Source organism: Vulpes lagopus, chromosome 7 (assembly GCF_018345385.1).
Source record: "Vulpes lagopus strain Blue_001 chromosome 7, ASM1834538v1, whole genome shotgun sequence".
Classification (NCBI taxonomy): domain Eukaryota; kingdom Metazoa; phylum Chordata; class Mammalia; order Carnivora; family Canidae; genus Vulpes; species Vulpes lagopus.
Window position 1 is genome coordinate 51,544,947 of NC_054830.1, and position 17,536 is coordinate 51,562,482.

The 17,536-nt window shown below is 41.6% G+C and overlaps 1 protein-coding gene across 7 annotated transcripts in view; it reads right to left on the minus strand.

Annotated features, from left to right (window-relative positions):
- The window catches only part of TAMM41 (TAM41 mitochondrial translocator assembly and maintenance homolog), a 50,856-nt gene extending 33,942 nt beyond the window's left edge, over positions 1 to 16,914 (minus strand). Inside the window, exons 1-4 of one of the 7 annotated variants that reach the window (XM_041764092.1) lie at positions 16,492 to 16,914; positions 13,637 to 13,819; positions 11,196 to 11,288; positions 2,810 to 2,960 (exon numbers count right to left, since the gene is read on the minus strand). In XM_041764092.1, coding sequence (XP_041620026.1) covers positions 2,810 to 2,960; positions 11,196 to 11,288; positions 13,637 to 13,819; positions 16,492 to 16,626 — 562 coding nt within the window. In that variant the 5' untranslated portion in view covers positions 16,627 to 16,914. Of the gene's footprint in view, positions 1 to 2,809; positions 2,961 to 3,354; positions 3,420 to 5,844; positions 5,994 to 11,195; positions 11,289 to 13,636; positions 13,820 to 16,491 lie in introns of those variants that run through there. The other 6 variants (XM_041764091.1, XM_041764090.1, XM_041764093.1 and 3 more) reach the window with 6 other exon arrangements.
- Positions 16,915 to 17,536: the final 622 nt, after the last annotated feature.

Consider the following 17,536-nt stretch of genomic DNA (forward strand, 5'->3'; position numbering starts at 1 on the left):
CCAGCAGCTCCAGGTGGGCTCCTTGCCACCATGAGATCTGAGCTCAGACATCGCCACCCCAGAGGCCCCTACCTGCCTATCCAAGGTAAAGGCCCTCCTCTTGATTTCTTTTCTTCTCTTCATTGTACTTAACCACTCTCTGAAATTACCTACTGTCTGCCTCTGCCTAAGGGAACATGAACTCCATGAGGAGTCTTACTCATATCATGCTCACCAGTGTATATCCAGGGCCTAGCGTAACATGTGGCACATGGAAGGCACACAGGAAATATTTGTTTGCTGTGTGAGGATTCAACTATAGAATAAAAGATCAATCTATCTACATATCTATCCTACCCCCTTCCCACCTACCAACTTATCTATCTACTTACCCATCTACCTACTGTGTCTGGTACAGCACTGCTACACAGCAGCCCTTAATAAAAATTATAGAAGCAGGAAAACAGACAATGATAGTGTTCTGAGTCAGCAAGCACTCACTGAACACCTTGTACATGTCTCACAATACAGGAGAAATCAGGAGTATAAAACACGGCTCTTCCAGGAGGCAAAGTAAAAGTAAGCTAAAGATTGATACCTGCTTGAATGCTAACTTGAAGTCTGTTAATAGGTAAAAGCAGTTATGCCATTCAAGAAACTTCCTTAGAAAATGTTCAGAATTTATAGGAACTCCTAGAAATCCACCTCACATTATGCTGATGTTGATCACAGGGGAGGAGATGAAGGAGTGGCAGTGGTGTGGGCAAAGTAGAAATAGGTTCTGCATCATTCTCCCACAAAGTTAACCCTTCATAAAAGGTTTTGGGTCCATCTTTTTTTCACAAGGGAGCATGGAGAGGGAATCATCCTTACAAGGTGACCACGTTTCCCACACGTTGCATGCAGGGCCATTCATTCTGGTACCTAGCCACAGAAGCCTTTGCCTCTGCACTTCCTGTTGAAAGGCAGGGCTGCTGCCATGTAGAGCTAGAAGCCACCAAGACTGAGGTTACATCACTTTCTTTCTCTCCACTGTTGCAACTGCAGCTATAGTCCTGCTAGCTGCATTTTGGGAGAAAGACTGATGAGCAAGGTCTTTAAGGTCTCTTTCAGCATTATACTTCCATGAAATCTTATCTATACAGGGATTCAGAAAGTGAGTAAACTGCTTTTGCAATGTTTTCAGCATAGAGTTCTCTAACTCACACTCAAAAGTTGGGAAAGAAGATATTTATTTTCAAGACAATGGTTTCAAACTCTTTCAAGTAGCAGACTATTTTTTTGTAAGTGAAGTTTTACAGGGATCCTTAACACATTAACAGGAAGGGGGGCTCCCCTCTGGTTGCAGCAAGGGTGAGGGGCCAGGGGCTCTATTGTCTCAAGAGTTTCTCTCTCCCTTTGAAGGGGACTCGGACATCTCTGAGGAACACAACTGGTTTAAGGAGAAATGAAAAGGAAGTTAAGATTTAGATAAATAATGAATGGGGAAGAAGGGAAAGCTTTTCCTTAGTACGCAAGGAGAGGTGGAATTCTAAAGTTGCCACTTTGTAATCATCATAGTAAAGACTGGTTGGAGCAAGAATCACCAATGAAAGCTCAAACTAGGAAGGAAAGTTTGCTAAGAAACAGGGTATTTGATCTTTAAATGTCTCCCCATGGATTGCTTAGAAGAGCAAAAATTATGCTTATCAGGGCATAAGCATCACTGGTCTGAGACCTCAAAATGTGAATGTCATATAAAACAAAGAAAGGCTAAGGAAGTGTTCCAGATTAAAAGAAGAGACAGGGCATCTTAATAAATATGATCCTTGACTGGATTGTGTACTTGAGGAGGAAAACACACTACAAAGAACATCACTGGGACTACTGACAACATATGAACTATGGATCATCAATCTGATAAAAGTACTGTATCAGTGTTAAATTTCCTGAATTTGATAACCGTGCTGTGGTTATGTAAAAGAATGTTCTTGCTCTTGGGAAACATATTGAAATACTTGGCCCAAAGGAGAATGGATATGTGTGACCTACTTTCAAATGATTCAGAAAAATAAACCAAAAAAATAATATAGTATTTACAGTTTATAGAGGAGGGCAGTGGTTTTCTAAGTGGGATCCCTGGAGGAGCACTGGCATCATCCACGGATCAGAAATACAAATTCTTAGGCTCCACCCCAGAGTGCCAAAGCAGCTCTGTGGGGGCTGGTCCATATCTGTTTTTCACAAGCCCTCCAGAGGATTCTGATGCACAATGGAGTCAGAAAACCACTGGGATGGGGGACACTTGGTGGTTCAGTGGTTGAGCATGTGCCTTTGGCTCAGGTTGTGATCTTGGGATCCTGGGATTAAGTCCCACATTGGGCTCCCTGCAGGGATCCTGCTTCTCCCTCTGCCTACGTCTCTGCCTCTGTGTCTCTCATGAATAAATAAATAAAACCTTAAAAAAAAAAAAAACATTGGGATGAAGAGAATAACATAAATGTGGTGAGACATTAAAATTGGTAAATCTGGACAAAATGTGTATGGGAGTTTTTTGTATTATTATCGAAATTTTCTGTCAGCTTGAAATTGTTTCACAATGAAAATGATTAGTAACAACAAGATTACCCTGGGGTGACCTACATATAGACACAGATGTGGAGAGGCAGAGACCTTGGAGGCAAGGATGTAAATCACAGGGTTCTTGCAAATACCTGCACAGGAAGTGGTGGGATCCAGGAGTAGGGGTGCCACAGCTTCAGCATAGGGTAAAGAGCGGGATGTTTGTTTGCATGGTCTTCAAACAACACATCTCCTTCTTGCACAAAATATGAGCACCAAGTCTACTAACCTGAATAAGAGAGTCCGGCAATCTCTATAAAGAGGTCCTCTTCAGAAAAGCTTTCGGGGAGCATGAGGAAAGCCGTGGTCACAGCACTTCTCAGATTTTTATCGAGGGCTGACCTAAGAGCAATATTTTCATTCATTGCTATGATTTTCACCTGCAAAAAAAGTAGAACATTTAGAAGAAAAATTTCAGAAGTGGACTATCGCTCAAGCTACGGGTTTACACATGCACTGGAACTGTCCCAAACCCTTAGCCCTGAAGATCTTGGCATATTAGGCCAGTTGACACGAAATAATCATTACTCTAATAAGCAATCCCAGAAGCTTATGTTTTATGCCAGAATCAAAGAAATATCATGATACAGGAAAGAAAACAAAGTAAATATTTCTCTTAAATGAGGAAACTCTCCATGGGTTTTGAAAAAGAGTCAGTATAAATGGAATAAACATCCGTTGGGAAATTCTGTATTTTTAAATTTTATAATCTCATTGTTCTTTACTTAATTTTATGGTAGGCAAAGGCATTTTACTTCTTTATTTAGAACTCACCTCTGTTCTTATCCATATATAACCTAAGCACTTCACGCTTTATTTTGAACTGATTTTGAGCCCAACTAAGGAAGAAAAGGAAAGAAAATTAGCTACAGTAGAAACAGCAAGGGCTTGGGAATAGGTATGGGCTCAGGTCTAGGTATTTACTAACTGAATTTGGGCAAATTAACTTCTCTGAAGTCCTCATCTATGAAGTGGGGATAAATGTGCGTCAAAGATTTGTTACAAAGACTGGATAAAATAATAAATGTAAAGTACCTAATGTACTAGTGAATGCCATATCAATAAAAAGGATTTTTGTCCTGAATACGAAGCAGAAAGTGCTCTTTGACGTTCCTCAAATCCATTAAAATACAAATTGCTCCAGTTTGTTCTGAGATTCTGTTTTGAAGACTGCACTGCAGTTAAGAAAATCTGCTCAAGACCCTGGTCTCTTACTAGCTCTATGACTATGGCCATAATTCCCTATTAGTAAAAATGAGGTTAATAACAATCAAATTGATAAGGTTGTGGGTTTAAATGAGATACTGCATACGAACCCTTAGCTGAAATGAGCTTCCTTTTTTTTTTGTTTTAAAGATTTTATTTATTTATTCATAGAGACGGAGAGAGAGAGAGGCAGAGACACAGGCAGAGGGAGAAGCAGGTTCCATGCAGAGAGCCTGACGTGGGACTCATCCTGGGTCTCCAGGATCACGCCCTGGGCTACAGGCGGCACTAAATCACTGCGCCATGGGGCTACCCTGAAGCGAGCTTCCTTCAGTGTCTTTCTTACGGCATATTCCCAGAGCTTTCCTGGGCCAGGGGTTCTCACCTTTAGCAAGCACCATAATCAACTGAGAGAGCTTCTTAAAATACTTATTATCAGGCCCATTCCCCAGAGTTTCTGATTCAGTAGGCCTGAGTCAGGCCTGAAAATGTACATTTTTTTTTTTTAAATATTTTATTTATTCATTCATGAGAGACACAGGGAGAGAGGCAGAGACACAGGCAGAGGGAGAAGCAGGCTCCATGCAGGGAGCCAGATGTGGGACTCAATCCCGGGTCTCCAGGATCAGGCCCTGGGCTGAAGGCGGCGCTAAACCGCTGAGCCACCCAGGCTGCCTGTAAATGTACATTTCTAACAAGTTCCCAGATGGCCCAGGAACCACATTTTGAGAACCACTGCTCTCAGGTATATACTTAGAAGACGCCAAATGGCTCTTCTGAGTGGTTGTGCCAATTTATAATCCTGGCACTATCTTTTTATATGATCAGGCTGCCTCTGACTGTTTATAAACGAGGAAAGGGTCTAGAAGTCCCTAATAAGGACTCTCACCTGTCTGAAATGTATCCACCTTCTGTAAACCATTTAGTGTTGTCACAAAATCTTCCCCCAATCTAGAAAATAGGGCTTAAGTTGCCTTTTATCTGTCAAAGATGATTTCTAAGAAAAGCTAAGATGGCACTAAAAGACATATAGTATCAGAAACTAAATTAAAATTTTATTATACAGCAAGGAGAAAGGATGATGTGTATCTCAAAATACAGTTTATTCTTTAATTGTCAAAAAGGATATTATAAAACATAACTGTTTTAATAACTTAAGAACCTAACTTTTATTTTTCACCTTTTGTCCCTACTTTTTTTTCTAAGGGAATATTTATAAAATCCAAACCTCCCATCTGGTAGGTAAGCCACTTTATTCAATATAACCAACTCCTCCCTTGTAATTACAGCACTTAATAGCCCTTAATTAAGCCTTTCAGCACCTGGGTGAGTTTAGCATTATTGCAATCATCTGCAGAAAGGAAAATGAAGGTGCAGTCCAGTAGCATGACTTGCCCAGCGTTGCATAATGAGCTGATGGCAAAAATCAGGGTAACACCCTTATACTTGGCAGATCCAGCTCTAAATATTTTGAATTATTCTCATGCATTCAGTTAGGGATCTGTTCTGGCTAACTTTTTTGTTATGGTTGTCCTGGTTAACTTACCTTGAAAGATGATTAAAAGAAATGTTAAGTTCCTATAGAACTCCTATGGTCATTCCTAAAATAACTTTCCCAAACTCTGTATTCCATATAGAATCATGGGTCTAGGAAGGCAACCTCCTCATCTTACTAATGGGGAAACTGAGGCCCAGGGGGTTAAAAGATCTCCCCTTGAGAAGTAGTGGCACACCAAAAGAGGACCTAGGTCCCTGATCTATCCAGAGCTCTTCTGACAACCCTGTGAAGCCTGTTTATTACTTTCCAACTCCTGTTCTTCTTCCTCATTCACCAGGTCCTGCTCAATAATTCTTCATCCTCTCTCTCTTTGGTGGCTTTTACAGAAACTCAATGGAAACAGAAGTTAATCTAAGATGCTAACAAATCAGTATGTTTGGAGAAATTTTCCTATTCAATGCAATACATTTGTTCTCCAAGAAAATTGTTCTACTTAGGTTGTAAAAAAGCAGTCTGTTTGCTTTTTAAGGTTAGAAGAGTAAAAATAAAAGCATCCTTACACAAAGGAAAAATATCAATTCAGAAGACTCTGCTACTGGGCTGATCTGCTTCTCCAGTGTAAAGTGACCTAGGAACTTGTCTCGGCAGCACTGTTATTTGTGGTTCAGAGTGAAAAGCCAGTGAACTCTTGGGACACTGCCAGAGAGGCCTGGGAAAAAAAGAAAGTCCTTAGATTTGTGAATAGCTGTTTGTATCTTACTGGGAATGCCCCGACCTGAACCGCACAGATAGCATTAGCACTACTGCCAAGGAGAAAATCGTTACTGGAGAGAGGAAGGGGCAAATCTTGAAGAGACTTTCAAAAGCTCAACTTGAGAGATTTGTGAGTACCTTTCAAGATAGAAAAAAAAAAGAGTCACATGTGGTCTCCACTATTATACAGTCACATGGAGACTGTCCTTGAATTGCAAATAGTGAAATTATAGTCACAAAGAACACAGCTCTACCTAGTGTTTAAACACTCAACCAGTAACCAAATGACACTTCCCACAGAAGTTTTCCATTCCAAATGGCCAGAAAAGTTAATTTTCCTAAATGGCCACTGCTTATTGACCATGAAGAAACACTGAACATTTGAGCTGGATGAAACCTTATCATCTACCTGTTGGACTGTGGGTACTTCCAGGGCGAGTAATGTGGTGTTATTTTTTTATTCCTTTAGCAGCACCTACAAAGAAGAAACTTAGTTGTCTCTTGAATAAGTAAATTAATGGCTTAAATTTTGCATTTCAAAGGCTAGGGGTGCAATCATTTGCTTACAGCTGGGCAGAGCCAAGACCAGTAAGTCAGGTTTTCCAACTCTCTTTCAGGAATCTTTAATATCATTGGGATTTTTCTATCCACAAAAAAGTAAATCAGTGAAGTTACAAAATGGTAATAATTGCAAAACTCTATACTAAAAACCACTGTGCACTTTAAATGGTTGAATTGTATGATATGTGAATTAAATCAATAATTTGATATAAAAAAGCTATATTACTAGCAAAAAAAGTGAATATTGCAATGAATACATTAAAATAAATACAAATTCTCTTAACAAAGTAGCAAAATACCATTCTATGTCAATGAGAATGCTTTATAAAGTCAAGCCAAATTATCTATACGCTAAAAACATGAAATACAAAAATCCAGACATGATAAATTAAGGAAGTGACTATTAATATTAGAGTTCTTTTGACTTAAAAAAAACCCCTGTCCACAAGATTCTATTAAATTTCATGGCTCTTTCCTTGAAAAATGTCTTGGTAAGTGACTCAGAAACTTATAGGTGCACTAGAAATAAAAATGACTTATCTAACCTCAACTACACGGTAAGTTAATGGTAAAGCAGGATAGAAATTTAATTTACACTCATTTTTTTTCCAGAAACGCCCATCTTTTTAAGCAGGGTACTCCTGTATATTTGAAAAATATTATTAATGAACTTTATTTTTTAGAGCATTTTCAGAGTCACAGCAAAACTGGAAAGTACAAAGAGTTCCTATATACCCTCTGTATAATCCTTTAAAAGACTTGAGAAATTCTGTCCTATTTGCAATATGGAAGATAATTTTAGAGCTTTAGATGATATAACTCCTTCTTTTAAAACATATAAAAATAAAGAATTCGCACTCATATTCTCACAATTCTAAACCTTCACCTATTTTTTCTTTTGTCCACAATGCTACCAATCCTTTCTTTTCATCGTATTTGTGTTCATGTTTAATTACTATATGCTGCCACCTAGCGGTGAAAATCATTGGCTTAAAGATCGTTACCACGGAGCATTCTCTGGTTAGCAGTGATTTCGATGTGACAGGGAAAATGCTAATGGGAGAGAGTAAATTCACCCATTTATTATTTTTTTATTTTATTTTCTATCATGTATTATGTTCAACACTTTCAAATGATTCTTAAGATAGCCTAATTTTCTTGAGTTGTTAATTAATAAGCCTGAAGAATAGTCATTGTTCTCAGTAACATTTTCTTTTCCAAGTTAGCTCAGAAATGCAGTTTTTATCAAGATGAGTGTAGCAGTTACTACTGGTCATGAGTTGTTATTTTTATTTTATAAGGATATGTGACATTTAGATGAAATATGAGGTCATTTCCAGTGCTAAATTCTGAGATTTCATGGCATTTCATTTTCTAAAGCTATTTTTTTAAAATTGAAATATATTTTTTAAAGATTTTATTTATTTATTCATGAGAGACAGAGAGAGAGAGAGAGAGAGAGAGGCAGAGACATAGGCAGAGGGAGAAGCAGGCTCCACACAGGAAGCCTGACACGGGACTTGATCCTGGGACTCCAGGATCACGCCCTGGGCCAAGGCAGATGCTCAACTGCTGAGCCACCCAGGTGTTCCAGAAAATTGAAATATTCTAAGCACAAAGCACAGTACAGAGAATAACACAACATTTTCACATTCAATATCTCATTTTATCCCAAAATAACTCTGAGATAAGCAAGGACAAAGAGAAAGGAACAATCATTTCCTGAGTATCTACTAAGTGCCAGGCATTTTAGATCTAGGCATTTCTTGAATGAAGTTAAAGTTGGTGTCGTCTGCCCAATCCACAGAGAAGGATGTCCCAAGGCTCAGGGAAATTAAGTCACTGGTGCAGGGTCATATAGCTAGGGAGCATTACAGCTGGGACCCAAACCCTAGATCTGATTCTAAAACACTCATGCTCTTTCCAGCATTATTATTCTGGCCCCACTTGTCAACACCTTTGTGAAGGCAAGTACTGTATTGTTACTCCATCCTACAGATAAATTACCTGAGGTTCAAAAAGATAAAACAAGTTTTTCAAGTTCACATAAACAGCTAACAAGTGACAGGAATAAATAAGACCCAAGGCTTCTAATTCTGCTTTCATTACTCTTCCCATCAGTCTATATTTTGTAAATTTATTTCATTTTTAAATCTTTTTTATTTTTTAAATAATCTCTAATTACAACTTGAGGCTTGAACTCACAACCCCAAGATCAAGAGTCGCATGCTCCACCAACTGAGCCAATCAGGTGCCTTCATATTTTATAAACTAAAAAAAAAAAAAGGAAAGAAAAAAAACTTGGAAAAAAATTAATATTTACAAATCTTCAATGACATTCATTCAATTATTTTACTAATTATCCAGCTTTACTGGATTATCTTTACTAATTATCCAGCTTAGAAATGAGAAATTAATCTACATAAATATGAAATTATTGCAGTAAGCCAACTGCTTCTGGACTTTAAAAAATGTTTTTGCTGGGGTGCTAGTGGCTTAGTCAATTGAGTGGCCAACTCTTGATTTCGGCTCAGATCATGCATGATCTCAGGGTCCTGGGATAGAGCCTCAAGTCAGGCTCCACGTTCAGCAGGGAGTTTGCTCCAGAATTCTTTCCCTCTCCCTCTGCCCCTCCTCCTGCTTGCTCACACGCCACACACACACACACACACACTCTCTCTCTCCCAAATCTTCTTTTTCTTTTTAAAGATTTTATTTATTTATTCATGAAAGACACAGAGAGGGAGAGAGGCAGAGACACAGGCAGAGGGAGAAGCAGACTCCATGCAGGGAGCCAGATGCGGGACAGGATCACGCCCTGGGGCAAAGGCAGGCGCTAAGCCGCTGAGCCATCCAGGGATCCCTCTCTCTCTCTCAAATCTTAAAAAAAATGTTGTTCACTGAAGCAAAGATTACATACAGTGAAATGCACAAATCTTTTTTTAAGGTTTTTAATTTTATTTATTAATGAGAGACACACACACACACACAGAGAAAGGCAGGCAGAGACACAGGAAGAGGGAAAAGTAGGCTCCATGCAGGGAGCCTGACGTGGGACTGGATCCTGGGTCTCCAGGATCACACCCTGGTTGAAGGCCGCGCTAAACTGCTGAGCCACCCGGGCTGCCCGAAATGCACAAATCTAAAGGGTACAGCTTGAGGAATTTTTATATATGGACATACCCATATCTGTTGCCCTGGATCAAGTGTTTCTGGGTATTTTAATGAGCTACACTATTAAATTCTAAGTCCAGAAGCAAGGCAAGAGAATTGTGATCCTTGTGACTACCTATGTATATCAATAGAGATTGAGGGGTGGGGGGGGCGGTGTCGGGAGAGGAAGAGGGAGCCAGAGAATCTTAAGAAAGTTCGACACCCAGCACAGAACCTGAGGCAGGGCTCAATCTCAGGATCCTGAGATCATGACCTGAGCCAAAATCAAGAGCTGGATGCTGAACAGACTGAGCCATGCAGGCGTCGCTCAATAAAGATTTTTATGACACAATCAAGTGAGCTAAGGTTGTATAAATCTCTAATCTTTTGCCATAACTGACAAAAAGGGGAGCAGCAGAATCATACTTATGGAGACATCTGAGAACAACCCACATACTTGATTTTAGGGCCTGAGACCCTCTAACAGCACAAAGAAAATTGTTCCTTGCTGTGAGATTAGCAACTGTGACTATATCACATAGTTCTTAAACTATGAACAGATTCCTTCATAGAAAATAGGCTATATATAAAGAAGAAACATAATACGCAAATACAATGCCAAAAGTTCAAGTCCTTTGGGGCACCTGGGTGGCTCAGTTGGTTGGACATCCAATTCTTGATTTCAGCTTGGGTCATGATCTCTGGGTCATTTGATCAAGTCCCAACTCAGCAGGAAGTCTGTTTGAGATTCTCTCCCTCCCTCTCCCTCTGTTCCTCCTTCTGTGCTCTCTAGTTCACTAAAATAATAAATAAATAAATCTTAAAAAAAGAAAAAGTTCAAGTTTTTATCACTTTCTTTTCCTGTTTTATTTCTATTACAACTCAGGGGGAAGCCCACCTCTTCTAGCAGCATCCTAAATGAAGGAAGGACCTTATAATAGGATCTTACCACTGGCCTGAGGAGGGTAAAAAAGGGGATCAGAATCTACTCCCTTCTGAATGACTACCTGGTTCATTGATTTATTCAACAAGTGTTTGCTGAATGTTTACTATGTATCAGACACTGTCCCAAGCATTGCTGGGATACATCAGGGGGCAAACAGTGCCCCATGGCACTTAGACTCTGAAATGGTGATCTGAGTCATGCTGATAGAGGCTCCACTGAGGCACTGGGCACCTCTTTTGCCATCCTCCCTAGGCCGAATGGCCTGACACCGAGCCTGATCCATTCAGACAACTGGAGTATCTTTAGAGAGAAGACAGGAGTAGTGTGGGTAATATCTTGATATTGTTTGGCACAGAATTCTCTAAGGAGTAAAAGGAGTCTGAAATTCATTTATGTTTCTTGGAGTTCCATCTCATTGCAATCAAACACATCAAAGCAAGTCAGGTTCAGAGAGGAAAGACATCCCTAACTGTGGCAGCCAATAAGACACTTGCTCACCGGTTTTTGCAGTCGTCCAGCAATATATAAGTTATTCCAGTTGAGGAGATCATCAATCAAAATGTTAGTGCTAATGACCCCGTATTTGATAAGCTAGAAAAGAGAAGATATGGGCATGAAAGACAGCAAAATACCACACTCTTGCTTTTGCAAACGTAAAATATAAGGAAAAAAATTTCCGACCAGACTAGCACCTTGATTTCCAAAGCCACTTAAAATCTCTGCCTTGTGCAAACACACATCTCCATCAGAATCTTTCACAATGGATTAGTTTCCAAGGCTGATCTGTTCCCTCAGGGATGAGGTGAAGCGATCACTATCTTCACTCAGGCTCCTGTGATGTTAAAGGCACAGTGGCTCTTAGAGGCTATCTAGCACATATTGGTACTCACTGAATTGGAAAGAAAAACTGGGTCTGCACCACAGGCAGTTTGAGAAGTGAAAATATAGTTCATGCTTCTCATTTTAGAAATAAATGTAATAAATGGTGTACCCATTATTTACCATTAATAGCAGAGTAAAAACTAGGTCCCTGAATGTCAGTCTGGGCTTCCAACGTTCGTTTTATCACAAAGTACAGGAAATTTTCTTTAAGTAGTTTTCACCAACATCCTTTATGTGGTGAATTTCTCTTTCACTATTGAGTATTTCAAACACTTTTATAATTACAAAGCCACATCCAAAAATTAAACCTCTTTATCAGAACTAAACACATGGAATTATGGCCAAGCTCATTTCAAGAGCAATTTGTACAAACCCTGAATGTAGTTGTTCCAAATTACAAAATCCCATTTGCTTCAACAACTAACTTCAGACTCACTTTGCTAAACTTCAGTAGCCAAACAGCCTTCTCAGGCTACAAATATCTAAAAAGTAGCTAAAGAATTTCAATTAAAAAGCACAGTCCCTTTGGCATATAATTATGCCCTAACATTTGCTTACTGGAGCTTATAATATTGTTTGAAACCACTAATTAGAGATGGGCTCAGCATAATACTAATTATGGAGAAAGAACAAAGCTACGTGCTTGGCATGACTAACGTGGATGTGGAGAACTGCACTGAGCAACCATGTTCCCCCCAATCTGGCCACGTTATGGCAGAAAGCCTTTCTTGCTGCAGGCAAGTAACAGCTGGGAGGTAATGTTAACACCACTGACCTGGAAGTCAGGGGCCTGTCATATCAAGTTGCATGACCTCATGGAAATCATGTCCACTCTCTGAACTCTCATTTCCTCAACTGCAAAATGCAGGTGAAAAGTAAACAATCAGAAAAGTAAACATATGGCCCAGGGCTATGCAGACATCACCAATCTATCATAGTACTCATTCCTGCCAAGTTCAGACAAGTTTTCAAAATCCTTCTCAAGTCCGTAATCCAACCTCCTGCTCTTCAAAGCGTGGTTCATTGACCGTAGTATCAGCGTCACCTGGGAGCTTGTCAAAAAATGCAGAATCTCAAGCTCCATTCCAGACCAACTGAATCATAATCTGCATTTCAACGAGATCCTCAGGTGATTCATTGACATATAAAGACAACTTGAAGCAATCAGCAGCATAGAGCAGAATTGGCATAGCTGGTGGAAACTGTCGATGGCAGCCTGGCTCATCTCTAAAGACTACATGACTTAGTCCCTCATTGGTCCTCTTGGGCTGCAGTCCCGCCTAGTTCTTGGAGCTCTCTTAGAGACTGGGCCCCTTTGTGTGAAAAACAGTTCAGCAGGGTTCCTTCTGTTCCTTCTGGGATCTGTGCTTCTTATCTGCTCTCCAACGGGGAGATGGGGTGTATCCTCAAATTCCATCCACTTGCTGGCACCAAAAGGTTCCTATCACATGACACCACATGCTCCTGACTACCTATGACACCCTCATCCTTCATAGGCCTCAGTATTCATCCTACTGACCAAACCAGTGGTTCTTAACATATATTTTCCAGACCAGCAACATCAGCATCATTTGGAAGTTAGAAATTCAAATCCTTGGTATTAAGGGAGTAAATCTTAAAAGTTCTCATCATAAGAAAAAAAATTTGTAACTATATGTAGTGATGTTAACTAAACTTATTGTGGTAATTATCTTGCAATACATACATGTATTAAATTGTTACTTTGTACACTGAACACTAACACAATGTTATACAGTTATATCGCAATTAAAAAAACACAAATCTTCAAACCTCACCCCAGACCTACTGAATCAGAAATTCTGGGGTGGGGCCTAGCAATCTGTGTGTCCAAGAAGCCCTCTAGGATGTCTGATGCTTGCTCAAATTTGAGAACCACTGGCCAAAGGCAACAATTAAAGACAGTCTCTCTCAACCATCTTTATCCAGCAGGAATGTGAACATTTCCTGACTGCAAGGACATACATATTCAGCTGGTATTCTAATATTTAATTTAATAATAACCACCCAAGTTAAGACAAAGGTCCAAAGTCACTTACCCTACCATCACACATGATGAATGGATTATAGTAGACTCCAGCACCATAGTCATTCTGGACAGTGGTGATAATCTTGGGCCCCAAAACTTTCAGGAAAGAGTAATGGTTCCAATTTTTTTTCAGGTTCTTTGAATGCCATGCAACAGGGTCATCTACTGTGAAAACAAAGTCCAGCATGGCATTCTGGGAATGAAGAGGAAAATGATTTTAGTTTTAATTCCTCAAAGACACCTAGAGTGGAAAGCTTGCCAATATGGCTAATAAATAGAAGCCCTGAGGCTGTCATCAGAAATTTAAGCAAGTCTCTGGAACCAATCTGAGCTTGTTTTCATCAATACACATAGTAATGGCAATGCTTCCTCAATATGGATTGTCTTGTATCGTAGTTCATTCTATCCTCAAAAATAATCCTACAAAGTAGGTATTGGTATTATCCCAATTTTATAGAAAAGGAAGCTAAGGCACAGAGTAAGTTCCATGCCCACAGACACAAAGCTAGTGAGTGGCAGACACAGTCTGGTTCCAAATTCTGTGTGCTAAACCTTATGCCACCCAGCCTTTCATCTAAATGTAGCTAAGTGTTCCACTTTTCTTCCAGGTCAAATAACACAGTATGGATAAGCTCTGTAAAGTATTATATAATGGCAAATAAGTTACTTTAACTCTTACCTATTCACCAACCACTCACTGAGCACCTACAAGGAGCCCTGGTAGATTGGGGGTAGAGGTAAAGGAAGTCTACTGGGGGGAATAGACAAATTCTCACTAAGTGAATTTGATAGAAGAATGCAAAATGTACTAATTTCACTCAGGATGAGGTCAGAAGAGGAATGAGAAGTTTTGCTCTGAAGTTAACGTTCTTCAAGCCTCCGGTAAGTCTCAGTCTTGAAGAATGTGCAAGAGTTCAGCAGGCTTGGTGGAAGTATTAAGTATGGGGAAGGGAAGAGAGTCCTGTTAAAGGAAAGTATGCTTGGGGCTCTGAGAGCTAGGCATATTCTGGATGCTGCTTTTGGTTTGATAGAGCTGGAACAGAACACAAGCAAGGGAGACCAGAGAGGGAGGCTCGGATACCACCTTCAAAAATTTTCCTGCAGAAGAGCTCAATGGAGGGAAGAAAGACTACTGGCTGGGAAACCACATAGGGGGCTAACTGCAAACTCCTAGGTGAGAAATGAAAAGATATTAAGTAAGGCATTGAGCGTAGGGACTGATCTGAGAGAGACTTCATGCTGGAATCTGTAAGACTTGTTATCTTGTAGCGAAGGAAGGTGAGGCAAAGGGCAGAAAGAGCCTTTTCAGAGTAAAATCTTCATGGAAAAATGAAGAGGTGGCTATTGAATCAGAAGGCTAAGGCCTGCTCTAGGTTTCTCAAAAGCCACAAACTACCAGTGAAGGATTTGGGGTGGATGGGCAGCCCAGGTGGCTCAGCGGTTTAGCACCGCCTTCAGCCCAGGGTGTGATCCTAGAGACCCAGGATCGAGTTCCACGTCGGGCTTCCTGCATGGAGCCTGCTTCTCCCTCTGCCTGTGTCTCTGCCCCTCTCTCTGTGTCTCTCATGAATAGATAAATAAAATTAAAAAAAAAAAAAAAGAGAGAGATTTGGGGTGGACGTATTTTTTAAAAAATAATTATGTCAATGTATGTTAGAAAAAGTAACTAGCCTATAATAATCTATAATTTCTCATACATCTACAACTTAGAATTTTTCACATATTGTCACCTTAAAGCAAGTATTACTTAAATACAATATAGCTGGGAAACAGGAAATCCAAGCAACAGTATAGATGGCCTTAACAAGGAGTGAACAGGCAAATTTTAACCTAAACACAGATTACAGCCAGGTGTTCAAATCCAGGACGCCCTATCGCAATCATTTCCTTAGAAGATTGAAGATGAAAAAAAATAAAAAAAAAATAAACTAAGATGACTATGAATTGTTATGCTGTGCATGACCTACAGCAAGTAAAAAATCTCGTTTGCCAGAGAACATCTCTAGACTCTTGCTCCTTTCATGTTGATTTAGCATAGGCTCTACAGCCTTAATGGGGAAAGTCTGTAACAGCCTCATTTAAATGAGAATATTTGCCTGGCACTCCGCTGATTTATGTCTTGAATCTTGTCTCCCCCTTGGAAGCACTCCCCCCCCCCCCTTTATTTACAGGAACAAAAGTCTGCAATCATTAGGAAATCTGTACCCTCCCTGCTGTTGCGCTCAGGCAACTTTGAAGAGTAACAGGACCTAGTCCTAAATAATTATCCTGAGCATGGGTAAATAAATATATTAGTCACCCGCTAACTTTTGCTGGCAACTTCACTGCACCTGCCCTGGCCCTACAACCAGTCCCGCCAGCTTCCTCAAGTCCGGAAAACCACCTGGTACCTCCTCCCACGGCTATCGATGCGACTCTCACATCGAATTGGCTGTGCATTAGGATCACCAGGGAAGTTTTTTAAATTCCTGAAGCCCTGGTCTCATCCCAGACCAAGGACATCAGAACCTCCTCAAGCGGAGATTGTATTCAAAAGGCATCAGCATTTTTGAAAGTTTCTCGGAAAACTCCCCCATGTTCAGCTAAGGCTGAGCACGCCGGGCAAATAGCTCCCGTCTTCCAGCTTGCCTCTGCACCAGCTTTTCCCTCTGCGTGATCCCATCTCCTGTTCTAGAGCGAAGTGGGCTCCCACTTATCCTTCCAAGCTCAGCTCATGATGTCATTACACCAGGGACACTCTGCTACGGTTTGCACTGGACACGTGGATCGCGCCGAGCAGAGGGGCAGCTCTAAGGCGCAGGATGCAAAAGGGCCTTCGTGAGGACAGGCCGACTGCGGTGGGGCTGCCCCCGGGGCCAGGCTCACCTTCTGGTCTGCACTGGGCCCCACCTGGCGGTACACCCCGGAGCCGTAGGCGAAAGCCAGGCTCAGCTCCTCGGGGAAGTGAGACAGGATCCTGCGGAAGGCCACCCCCGAGCTCTGCAGCGCCTGCAGCGCCATGGGGCCGAGGCTCAGAGACAGGGCCCCGTGGCGGAGCAGGGCAGAGGGCAGCGGGCAGCGGGCTGGGAACGGGTACTGGGGCCGCCCAGGAAGGCTGGCGGGACGGAAGGGGGGCACCAGCCCGGACAGCAGACGGCAGCAGCCAGAAGCGGGGGCTGGAGGGCCCGGTGAGCACCCCGCCCTCGAGGACCGCCCCGCTAGGCCGGGAAGCGCCGGGTGCGGCCCGGGTGGGCTACGGGTCACGTGGGCCGAGGGGCCAGTCCTGGCCACGCCTCCCGCAGGCACGCGCGCTTCAAAGGCTCAAGAGAAGACGCTCCTCCGCGGGTGGGGACGCCAGGGCTCCGTGGTGGCCCCTGGTGGCCGGAGGAGCGCACTGCAGGCTGCCCGCCTCGACCTGGGACTTGGGAGATCCGGCCGGGAGAGTGTCACCTAATTGAACTGCTTTTTTTTTTTTTTAATAAAGATTTTATTTATTCCTTAGAGATTTTATATATTCATTAGAGACACACAGAGAGAGGCAGAGACATAGGCAGAGGGAGAAGCAGGGAGCCTGATTCGGGACTCGAACCTAGGACCCCAGGGATCACGGCCTGAGCCAAAGGCCAACGCTCAACCACGGAGCGTTGTGCTCTTAACTGAACTGCTTTTGAGCCTTAAGAAGGCGTTTTTTTTTTTTTTTTTTTTAAGATTTTATTTATTTATTCATGAGAGACACAGAGGAGAGAGAGAGAGAGGCAGAAACACAGACAGAGGGAGAAGCAGGCTCCATGCAGGGACCCCGATGTGGGACTCGATCCGGGGTCTCCAGGATCACACCCTGGGCTGCAGGCAGCGCTAAACCGCTGGGCCACCCGGGCTGCCCAAGAATGTTTTTGTTCTCAGCTCAAACACATTTCAGTACATGGCTATA